Consider the following 12838-nt stretch of genomic DNA (forward strand, 5'->3'; position numbering starts at 1 on the left):
CTTAGAGCCAGGAATAACCCTTGAGCACAGCTGGGTCTGGCCCAGAACCCAAAAAAAGAAAAAAGGAAGAAAAAGAAAACCAAAAGATATGAATCCATAATATAAATACTTATACAAATATATACATCCAGTAAAAAAACAAACACTATTAGGACAACAGAACTGAACACTTTAAATCTTCACTAGGTGCCTTTCATGGCTTGCCTTGCAAGCCTGGTTTGATCTCTGGCAATGATTGTCCCTTGAACCTCTTGGAAAGAACGTCCCCACATCCACTACGCACAGAACCAGGCACTTTAGAGTATATAAAAATCCTCTAAGTAATTATTAAAAGGCAAGAATTCTATGACAGGAATGCAGAGTGAGTGTGAGTGAGCAAACGAACGTGTGTGTGTGTGTGTGTGTGTGTGTGTGTGTGTGTGTGTGTGTGTGTGTGTGTGTGTGTGTGTGTGTGTGTGTGTGCGCGCGCGCCTATACACTGGCTATAATATCCAGCACTGCAAGGTTCCCTGAGCACTGTCACATGTGTCAGAAACAAAACCCAAATATGACATTTTCAGGATCCTTCCTGATGGACTCTAGAGAATAGGGAGATACCAGCAGAATTAAGCCATACCTGGCTCTGTGCTCAGGGGTCAGTTAGGACCATTCCTAGAACTCTATATTCAAGGGCCATTATATGGTGGTGCTGGGAGGGGGGGAATTTGCAGCACCAGATTTGAACTAGTGTCAGGGCCACAGTCACAGCCAAATACAAAACAAATCTGTACCCTCTATCTCTCTGGCCCCAGTGGACATTTTCAGAAAACCATATGACAGGTATGAAGAAAACAATTATAGTCCTGATATCCTAAGGTGATTAAAAGGACATCATCCCACCTACCACTAAATTTAGTTCACAAAAGAACATGTGTTCAACAAATATTTGTGAAATTATTGATTGTGGAAACAATTCTTTTGAGTGGGAGAATAGGGTGAAGTGAGAATGTAAGAAAACATAAGTACAATAAAGAAATGGACAATGTGGGACAGAGCAAGAGCAGAGCAGTAGGGCGTTAGCCTTGCACACAGCCAATCTGGAACAGACTTGGGCTTGATCCTTGGCATCTCATATGATTCCCAGGACTGCCAGGAGCGATTTCTGAGCGGAGAGCTAGGAATAACCCAAGCACCGCCGGATGTGGCCCAAAAACAAAACAAAACAAAACAAAAAATAAATAAATAAATAAATAAAAGGAAAAAAAAGAAGAAACAATGTGAGAATGATAAAAGCTATAAACTGAGTTTGTAGATTTAAGCAACGATCATATCCAATGTCATTTTATAAAAGTATATATATATATTTTTTTGGTTTTGGGGCCACACCTAGCAATGCTCAGGGGTTACGCCTGGCTCTGCACTCAGAAATTGCTCCTGGTAGGCTCGGGGGACCAGATGGGATGCCAGGGATCAAACCTGGGTCAGTCTTGGGTCAGCAGCATACAAAGCAAAGGCCCTACCACTGTGCTATCACTCCAGCCCCTGTAGAAGTATTTTTCTCTCTCCATCCCCACGTAGAAGTATTTTTAAGTTAACATAAAAACTAAAAGAATTCCTATCAAACTTGCTTCTCTTCCAGTACATAACAGATATTATCTCTTTAAGATAGACTATAGTACAACATGAGAATTATGCTAACAGGAACACTAAAATTCTATTAATGTATTAGGTTTTCTGTTTTTGGGCCACACCCCACAGCAGCCACACCCAGGTTACTCCTGGTTCTGTGCTCAGAAATCGGTCCTGGCAACCTTGGGGGAACATATGGAATGCCAGGGATCAAACCTGGGTTAGCCGCATGCAAGGCAAATGCCCTACCCTGTATGCTATTGCTCCAGCTCTGTTTTTGTTTGTTTGTTTGTTTTTTTGGGCCACACCTGGTGGCACTCAGTGGTTACTCCTGGTTCTGCACGCAGAAATCACTCCTGGCAAGTTCGGGGAACCATATGAGATGCTGGGGATCAAACCTGTGTCAGTCCCAGGTCAGCTGCATACAAGGCAAATGCCCCATCATGTGATGTATTAGTATTTTTTGTTTTTGGGTAACACCCAGTGGTGCTCAGGGATTACTCCTGTCTCTGCGCTCAGAAATAGTTCCTGGCAGGCTCAGGGGACCATATAAGATGCTGGGATTCAAACCACCCTCTGTCCTGGATCATCTGCATGCAAGGCAAATGCTCTACTGCTATGCTATCTCTCCGGCCCCTGTATTAGTTTTTAGTGACAAGTCTAGAATGTGAAATTTTGATTAGATAATATAAGGTTTACCTTGCTTTATAGAAGGACTAAATAATGACATAGCATCTTCTTCATGGGATAGCACTGTAATATTAGATGGACCATCTTCTACCTGCAAACAATATTAGTTATTTGATTGAAACAAACACCTAATAAACAGTCATAAAATCTACCAACTACTGAGTACTGCTAGGCGTTGTACAGATATTATAACTAATTCTTAGTATGCTCATCTTATAAACAAAAAATAGTTTTAGGCAGACACAGAATAGTAAAAGTCCATGCCTTGTCAAATGGGTAACCCCAGTTAGATCTATGGTACCACATAGTCCCTCAAGTGTCACCAGGCTCATCCCTAAGCACCCTCAAGCACTGCCAATATGTCCTGTGTATCTTTAGCACCACAGGATCAAAACAGAACCTTCACAGTTGAACCACTTGTCCAGCTGGCTGAGAACTGCTAGGAAAGCCCCTGAGCATCCTGAACACCACTTAGGAAGCTCATCCAAACATTGTCCCCTCAAAACAAAACATAGTTTTAAAGAAATATAGGAATATATATTTCATATATATATATATTTCATATATATATATATATATGAAATATAGCTAGTAAGTAAAAGAAGCTAGAATTTCAAACTAAAGTTTTATCAAAAAAAAAATTTTTTTTTTTTTTGGTTTTTGGGCCACACCCTGTGGCGCTCAGGGGTTACTCCTGGCTATGCGCTCAGAAGTTGCTCCTGGCTTCTTGGGGGACCATATGGGACGCCGGGGGATCGAACCGCAGTCCGTCCTAGGCTAGCGCAGGCAAGGCAGGCACCTTACCTCCAGCGCCACCGCCCGGCCCAAGTTTTATCAAAATTTATTTCCATTCTTCAATATCTAGTCTTCTCGACTATGTTTTTTCATTCATAGAAAGAAAAAAATTATATAGTAAATATAAAAACTAAATGACACTGAAACAAGCATTTACTTGGTCCTTTCCATTATTTGACAAACTGCAAATTCCCTTCATTTGGTGTATTGCGATAGAGGGTGGAGGAGTGCATGGCTGACTTCAGTGTCTTTCCAAGCAGTTCTCAGGGATCATTCCCCAAAATACTCAAATCAACAGAACAACTGATTTAATGCTAGGGCCCAAGGATGTGGTGTTGATCAGTTCTTGCAGTGCCTGGGTCAAAAGTGCCATATCATTGGTGCTGGGGTTCTCCAAGACTTTATCTAGCAGTGCTCAAGAGGTATAGAGTTCAGAGGGTGGAAATGTTCTCCAAACACTCTTGACTGTGTGATTACCCTTGCCCCCCATATTTGTTTTTTTGTTTTGTTTTGGGGGGGGCACACCTGTTTGATGCCCAGGGGTTACTCCTGGCTAAGTGCTCAGAAATTGCCCCTGGCTTGGGGGGGACCATATGGGACGCCGGGGGATGGAACAGCGGTCCTGCTTGCAAGGCAGAAATCTTACTTCTAGCGTAATCTCACTGGCCCCCCCATATTTTGGTTTTTAAAGCAAAAAATTTTTCATAATTCTTTGGTACTTAACAGCCTCAAATATTTGGTATTTACAATTGCAATGAAATATTTTTGTTTACTTTTAATTTGAAAGTAACTTCTGGTAGTGCTTTGGGGTCATAAGGTGACTAAAGACTGAAACTAAGTCTCCTGCATGAAAAGCATAAACTCAATCTGTTGGGCCCTCTCCAGGACACAATTAATATTTTTCTACTCTACACTTTAGTTTTACAGGTACTCTGAATTTCTAACCCACATATTAACAAATCTCAGTTATTTTATAAACTTCAATAATGAATTACTTGCTCTGTTTTGTGATGTTGTTTTTAGCTTTTGGGCTACATTTTGTAGTGCTCAGGGGAGCATTTGGGATGCTGGGGATCAGAACTGGGTCACCCACATGCACCAAATTCACTGAACTACTGCTCTGGCCTCTGTATGTTGTTTCTGAAGGGTCTCCCAAGAAACTAGGGATCCACTCTGATGATTCTTGGCCAAGTAGGCCCAAGAAAAGTCCTTGCTGAGGTGGGGATTACTCAGACCACATGGAGAAAGAAACATCAGGGTTTTCAAGGCCACAATCATGATTGTTGTACTCCAGGACTTCCAGAACTGGACCTGGCAATGCTCAGCAGACTATGTGATGTTGGATCAAATAAGGGTAAATTACATGTAAGCCAGGCACTTTAACTCCTATCATCTCGGACCCCTATTTGTGAAAATTGTAATTTACTTATATTTCAACTAGTATCAAGCTAAATATACTTATTCCAATATAACATAAATTTGTTTATTTGTTTTAGGGCCACACCCTGTGACGCTCACTCAGGGATTAATCGAGCTATGAGCTCAGAAATCGCTCCTGGCTTGGGGGGACCATATGGGACACCGGAGGATCAAACCACGGTCCGTCCTAGGCTGGAGCTTGCAAGGCAGATGCCTTACCGCTAGCACCACTGCACCAGCCCAATGTTACATAAAATTACTCTAACTAAAAAATCTAACCATCAGAAAATTTTTCTATTGGGTCAGAGGGCTGGATCCAAAATCCAAAGTGCTGAATTTATACTTTAAATTCACTTCATATACAGAGTTACAGGTTTGCCCTAACACTACCTGATCCTTCAGTTCTGCTTGACTTTTCAGGACTGATGGTATGGCCTCTAAACAAATTATTTTTCATTATCAGAAAGTTGTCATTGATTTTACCTGCCTCTTTTTTTCTCTTTTGGGGGTAGGGGAGATTCCTCAGTGGAGCTTAAAGCTTGCAAACAATTTTTTTTGTGTGTGGTTTTTGGGTCACACCCGGTGGAGCTTGAAGCTTGATTCAGCTAACTTGAATCAAATCCAAGGCTCTGGCCCCATGTAGCCTCAGACCAGCTATCATTTAAAGGGCACAGAGTGGGGGCTAGAGAGATAGCACAGCAGTAGGGCATTTGCCTTGCACATGGCCAACCCAGGACGGACCTGGGCTCAATTTCCAGCTTCCCATATGGTTCCTCAGCCCAGGGGCGATTTCTGAATGCAGAGCCAGAAGTAACTCCTGAGTGTCGCCTGGTGTGGTCCAAAAACCAAAATAAAATAATGGACACAGAATGGGTAGGATGTTTGCCCTATACTACGTATGGTTCCCTGAGCACTGCCAGGAATCATCCCTGAACAAAGAACCAGGTGTAAACCCCAAGCATCAATAGGTGTGGAAAAAAAGGGCTACAAGCTATTCAATTTCATTAAATAATTTCTTATTAAAAATATTTTACTAAAATAACCAGTTCTATTATAAAAGAAAATGATAGGTTTGGTATTAAAAGTACCGTAATCTCCCTTCTTCTCCCCTTCCCTCCCCTAAAAAAGAGAAAAAAAAAAAAGTACTGCAATAAAATGATCAATGACTTTTCTTCCTCTTACCTTATGCTTTTTGCCTGCTTCTCTTTCATTATTTTGTCTATCTTTCTTATCAGGAAAAAGAAATTCTTCATCTCCTTCAACAAATGCATAAGGATCAATTTTAGGTTCTTGCTCTGCATCAGATGCTATTGCTGAAAGATACTGATTTTTAATTTGATATTGCTGCACTAATTCATCAGAAACTTTTAAAGGTTTCTTAAATTGCACCATTAACCTGCATGAAAAAATAAAATTAGAAAATTAACTTTCTTCATAAAAGCAAAAAAATTTCCAATATAAGCATAAATTTTAAGATTAGAGATAATAATCTGTGAGCTCATTTTACAAAAACATGCACATAAAGAATATCTGATTTAATGAGATCTTAAATGTAGCAATAGAGAAATGGAGCTGAAGCCAGGTATCTTGCCTATTAAATTCTTTCCACCAAATTGATGAGTGGTCTTTTGGTAATCCACTCTGATTCCAAGTATCCAAATCCTTTTACTCAAAGGGATAAACTTTTTTCCTTCCAATGAAAGAGATCAAATCCAGTGCTCTACCACTAAGCTACATTTCAGTCTCAAAAGGGATTCAATATAAGCTACTCAAAAACAAATTCTCAAATTGTACAGATTATTTTTATATAATTCATACATCAATGCAAAAAAGTGATTATCCTTTCCCTACTGCCATAAGTGGCTATATTTAAAATATAAAGGCCTAATTTACTTTATAAAAGTATTATTTCCAGTAATGTTTTACAATGGCAAGTGAAATTTCACTGTAAGTACCTTGAAATTGTTTTCTAATGACATAAGAAAATCAATTATTATAAGATTACATAATCAATTATATTCTGGGTTTATGTGGTGACTGGCAAAACAATTATACAATCAGCTATTCATCAATTACGTGGTGACTGGCATTGAGTGTTTTACTGTAATCTCTTAATAACCTAAAAGATTAGACTACAGAAAAAAGTAAAAGACTGAAGAAAAGTCCCTATAATATCCTACTGAGTCTCCTTTCCTCTGTTTCACCTACTTTACTTTTCCTTCTCTTACTGTTTCAAAATACTTCCTTAAGTTCCTCAAACAAGCAAGAAACACTCCAATCTGCTCTTCGTTTGGAACATTCTTCCTCCAAATATCTCGATGTCCAACTTACTTTCTCTATAAAACTTTATTTATAATTGTAATATAGTCAACTATCTCAATATCTTGCCATGTGCTTTTTCCCCCTCTTGTTCTTAAATTTTAACTCTATGTTCCCACTAGGTCTAATACTAAACCTCTAAAAAGTCTGGGTCTTTTGAGTCATCAGTATGTAACAGCCCCTGGTATAGATGTTCAATAAATATTCCTAAGACATTAAGTCTAAAATTCACATAAGACTGAGATGTTATGTTTGCACCCAAAGTTCTAAAATACATTCTTTTGTTATAGATTATTTGAATGACAGGGATATTCTGTAACTCTATTCCTAAATATCCAAGCACTAAATATAATCCTATAAACTAAGGGTAAAACACAGGTCATAAAGAGTAATTGATTATTTACTAAATGTATTATCAAATATACCTCACAGTTACTATTATATCAATATGGCCAAGGTTTATCCCAAAAGGAAAAATACAAAAAATTTATTTCACAAGATATTGCTAAGCAAATGTCAATATATATTGACAATATATATACAATATACTTGTGTTACATTTTACAATTATCAAAATAGTTCTAATCTACAAATGAACAGTTAGTATGATAGCATTAAACCTTACCATATAAGGCTCTAAGTAATTCACTGAATTGTGTACCAGGTGCCAAAATAAGTCTTTTCAAAATATTATTCCCAATGACGTTAATATATTTTACTTAATACAGGAAATAATCTCACAAGATAAGAAATGGAAGAGGATCTGCTCTTTAGAAGCAAACTTTATATAGAAAGAAATAAATGGTTTGTTAAGGGCACATAGTGGGCAGAGTTAGGGTTGGATGCTTTTAAGTATACATATTCAAATATGTAGAGGAAAAGTTTAAGAACCATCCCTCTCAACCCCAACAATCTGAAAGACACTACTACTACTACTACTACTACTACTACTACTACTATTATAACTACTACTATCACTGCCACCGTCACCACCATCATTAGTGTATAGTGGTGAATAAAGACTGCTCTTCACATTAAATTGTCTTCTGGAAAAGCATGAACACTGCCACAAAACTTATATGCATGTTGGTAAATTAGGGAGCAGTAACATTAAAAGAACAAATTGTACTGCACAGGGCTCTCTTAAGAATCAAAAGGAGGGGCCGGTGATGTGGCGCTAGAGGTAAGGTGTCTGCCTTGCAAGAGCTAGCTAGCCAAGGAAGGACCTCGGTTTGATCCCCTGGCGTCCCATATGGTCCCCCCAGGCCAGGGGCGATTCTGAGTGCTTAGCCAGGAGTAACCCCTGAGCATCAAACAGGTGTGGCCCAAAAAACCAAAAACCAAAAAAAAAAAAAAAAAAAGAATCAAAAGGAGGGCCGGAGATATAGCGTGGAGGTAGGGCATTTGCCTTTCATGAAGAAGGACGGTGGTTCAAATTCCAGCATCCCATATGGTCCCCTGTGCCTTCAGGAGCGTTGAGCCAGGAGTAACCCCTGAGTGCTGCTGGGTGTAACCCAAAAACCCAAAAAAAAAAAAAAAAAAAAAAAAAAAGATTCAAAAGGAGGGGCCAGAGAGATAGCATATAGGTAAAGTGTTTGCCTTGCATGCAGAAGGTCAGTGGTTCAAATCCCGGCATCCCATATGGTCTCCCCTGAGCCTGACAGGAGCGATTTCTGAGCACAGAGCCAGAATAAACCCTGAGCGCTGCCGGATGTGACACGAAACAAAACAAAACAGAATCAAAATGAGGACCAGACTGATAGTATAGCAGGTAGGGTGCTTTCCTTGCATGCAGCTGACCCAGGTTCTATCCCCAGTATCCTATATGGTCTCCTGAGCCTGACAAAAATAATTCCTGCATGGCACTGCACTGAGCACTACTGGGCCCCAAAGACAAAAATACAACAACAATAACAAAACCCAAAAAGAATAAAAATGAGTAGACCAAAAGCAATACCTAAGGGTGAGTTTTGTTATTTTATTGAATGTTCTCATAGACATTTGCAGAGTGCAAAGATTTTAACTGTAATATCAAAAGAATCTAGTCACAATAAATAAAAATATATAAATTCTTTACATACCTTTATTGAAAAATAAAAAATTGATTTTAAGAGATATCCTATAAAAACTCAAGTCATCATTTTGTCCTTCAATTATATAGCATATATACTTATGCAAAAAGCAATATTACCTCATCTTTTCTAAAAATCTTTCATATATATCAAAACATTAACTACACAGAATTTCTAATATAAAGCTAAATACAAACCAAAGGATTAAATACAGCCATAAAGAAACTTTATAAAGCCCTAAACAATTTTTCGGTATTATTTGATAATCATACCTTTTCCCTTCAACTATTATAACAAACTACTCTCCTGCAATGTGCTTGTAGAAAACTTTGAATGACTTAATCGTTGCACATGAGCTTATATCTTTAATCAATAAAAATTCTTCTAAAGAAGTATGACATAAGTTTAAGATGGATTAATTATAATAAATTACAAATAAATTTATTCATAAGAATTAAATAAGTTTCAAAAAATCTATTTAATAACAGTATCTTTTCCAGATATAACTCCAGTACCCATAATCAAATCTTAAACTGAATCAACCTAGCTGTCAAAAGTACAGCATTCTAAAGTGTCCAATAAGGTTTAAATTTAGTGTACAATTGAACAAGTTTATCATAATAGATTTCTTTCCATGAAACAAGGCAATTAGAAACCATTTTTGAGTAAATTCTGCATTCTAAAAATTATACAAATATAATAAAAGCATACTATATTACTAAAATCAGCACAATAATTAGTTTTATCACTAAACATTATTTTTTTTTAATCACTGAACATTATTAGGATACCCTAATGTAGTTTTCTCATGAGGCAAACTATGTAAAACCCACAATCAAGTACAGTACATTATTTGGTTTTATTTTTGTTTGCTTGTTTTCTTGGGCCACACCTTGTGGTGCTCAGAGGTTACTCCTGGAAGTGCTTGAGGACCATATGGGATGCCAGGGATCAAACCCGGGTAGACCATGTACAATGCAAGACCCTTACCCTATACTAACTCTCTAACCCCACATTCTTTGTTCTTAACTTAGCTTAAGAACTGAACCAAAAGATAAATTAGGGCCCGAAGAGATAGCACAGCGGTGTTTGCCTTGCAAGCAGCCAATTCAGGACCAAAGGTGGTTGGTTCGAATCCTGGTGTCCCATATGGTCCCCCATGCCTGCCAGGAGCTATTTCTGAGCAGAAGCCAGGAGTAACCCCTGAGCATCACTGGGTGTGGCCCCAAAACAAAACAAAACAAAAAAGATAAATTAAATAAATAGAATAAACAAACAAAAAAAAAAGAACTGAATCAGAACTGTAGATTATTTTAAACTACCAAATTCTACTAAAACAATCCTTTGAAAAAAGACACTAAAGGGGCCGGAGAGATAGCATGGAGGTAAGGCGTTTGCCTTTCATGCAGGTCATCAGTTCGAATCTGGCTTCCCATATGATCCCCCGTGCCTGCCAGGAGCAATTTCTGAACAGGAGCCAGGAGTTTCCCCGGAGCACTGCTGGGTGTGACCCAACAAACACAACAAACAAACAAACAAACAAAAAAAAACCTAAAAAACTGACAGAATAATTGTTGTTTCTATTCTGAAATAGATATTAAACATAATTAAAACATAATTAAAAATAATTAGAAAGATAACTTTGCCACAGATTTTGTGCATGAGCGGAATGCTATGTTCTACTTCGAAACTGTTCTCTGAACTAATTCCTAACTCGTAAAGAAATTCTCCTTTAAATTGTTTGATATTTCAAGCCAAATTCATTTATTTGTTTCTGGAAAACACCTGGCAATGCTCAGGAACTGCTCCTATTCTGGGGGACGCCAAGGGATGCCAGAGATAAAACCTGGATAGGTGCTATTTCATGCAAGGCAAGAGCCCTCACTACCTACTATGACTCTGCTCCCCACCAATTTAATGTTAGGTTCAAATATATTATCTGCATATAAAGATATATGGCACAACGGTATAACTTAAAAGTATAAATTAGCCAGTCTGTCTCCTCCAAGACCAGACTGGATTAGCTGTCTATACTATGTAATTAGAATAAGAATAAAATTTTATACGTATATATCTTCATTTATATAGATACAACATATATTCTCAAGCTTTCTTTTTTTATATATTTTTAAGCAATTTGTTTTATTTCGGTTTATTCCGACAGCGCTCAGGAGTTACTCCTGGCTCTGCACTCAGAGGTCGCTCCTGGCAAGTCTGGGGGATCATATGGGATGCTGGGATTCGAACGCAGGTCCATCCTGGGTCAGCCGCATGCAAGGCAGCAAACACCCTATCACTGTGCTATCTCTCCAGCCCCATATTCTCAAAATTTCTAATCTCTAAATGTTCTAGTATCAGTTCATACAGATTTCCTTTACTTGCTACTTACTAAAATAAACACACCATAATTATTTAAGCCAGACTTTAACAATATCTTACTTTCATAAGGTATATAAATAATTATTTTATATATTCTATTTAAAAATTATAAAAGTTAAGTTTAAGGTCATAAAAACCATGTATTCTATTCCTTTCATAAAATGTACATGTTGGGGCCAGAGAGATAGCATGGAGGTAAGGCATTTATCTTTCATGCAGAGGGTCATTGGTTCAAATCCCGGCATCCCATATGGTCCTCCGTGCCTGCCAGGAGTAACCCCTGAGCACTGCCGGGTGTGACCCAAAAAACAAAACACAAAACTAAAAAAAAAGATGTACATGTTAATTTTTTTTTGGGTGGGGGGTCACATGAGGCAGTGCTCAGGGGTTACTCCTGGCTCTATGCTCAAAAATGCTCCTGTCAGGCTCAGGGAACCATATGGAATGCCGGGATTCGAACCAATCACCTTCTGCATTAAAGGCAAACACCTTACCTCCATGCTATCTCTCCGGCCCACATGTTAATTCTTAATTCTCCAGTTACCAGCCTCTGTCTACTCCATAGCATCTATAAAATTTACCTCTATTTTGCTACTGAAGGAATGAAAACCCAATTTCTTTGATTTCTTCTACTCTCTATTCATTTATAATATACTTATAAGTATGTAATGGTATGTTACATGCCTAATATCTGATCTAATCTCCTTGGTTACATACATATATGTGTGTATATATGTATATCTTCCATACAAAAAGGTCACATCATTTCAAACAATCTTGCATTAATGACACGGGTTAGTGTTACTAGAACCCTTATTTTGCAAAACTATCATATTTCATCTACCTCAGAAAAATTATAGCAATGGCTTTTATAATCTGAAGAATAATAAGAATTTAAAGTATTGGGACTGGAGAGATAACACAGTGGTAAGGCATTTGCCTTGCATGTGGAAGGACGGTGGTTCGAATCCCAGTATCCCATATGGTCCCCTGTGCCTGCCAGGAGCAATTACTGAGCGTAGAGTCAGGAGTAACCCCTGAGCACTGCTGGGTATGACCCCCAAAAAACCAAAAATGAAACAAAACAAAAAAACAATTTACAGTATTTTGCCATCCCATTATAAAGCTCAATCCTGCTTTTCAGGTCTAACTTGTCATAATACATCAAACTACCAACTTATTACCATCTATACATGCCAAACTCACAGTTTCTGGATTTCAATAAATTAAATTTTTCTTATCTTAGGTCTAAACCCTTTCTATAGTATTTTATCTATGTATGTGCATATACAACACACATATGAATGATAATTCAATGTTATATCTATTAGGTTATAATTCCATTAGAAAAACACTAGTTATTTTATATTTTAATAAAGCCTTAAGCATCTTGCATATGAGAAAAATTCATCTTTATTCACACCACAAAATAGAATATTAATCTTAAAAAGATAATATTCCTTAGAAGGAACATAGAAGTTGTAACAATCCTCTAATTAGCTTAATTGAAATTGCAAATATTTTAATGTTTCCAAAAATGTTTGGAGTAACAGAAA

General features: G+C 37.7%; 1 protein-coding gene across 1 annotated transcript in view; it reads right to left on the reverse strand.

The window, feature by feature from the left end:
* MED13 (mediator complex subunit 13) overlaps nucleotides 1-12838 on the reverse strand; it is a 105400-nt gene that overhangs the window by 41554 nt on the left and 51008 nt on the right. The window contains exons 10-11 of the mRNA XM_049764678.1: nucleotides 5695-5908; nucleotides 2308-2389 (exon numbers count right to left, since the gene is read on the reverse strand). Of these exons, the coding sequence (XP_049620635.1) occupies nucleotides 2308-2389; nucleotides 5695-5908 (296 nt within the window). The remainder of the gene's footprint in view (nucleotides 1-2307; nucleotides 2390-5694; nucleotides 5909-12838) is intronic.

Source organism: Suncus etruscus, chromosome 1 (assembly GCF_024139225.1).
Source record: "Suncus etruscus isolate mSunEtr1 chromosome 1, mSunEtr1.pri.cur, whole genome shotgun sequence".
In the NCBI taxonomy this organism is placed as follows: Eukaryota; Metazoa; Chordata; class Mammalia; order Eulipotyphla; family Soricidae; genus Suncus; species Suncus etruscus.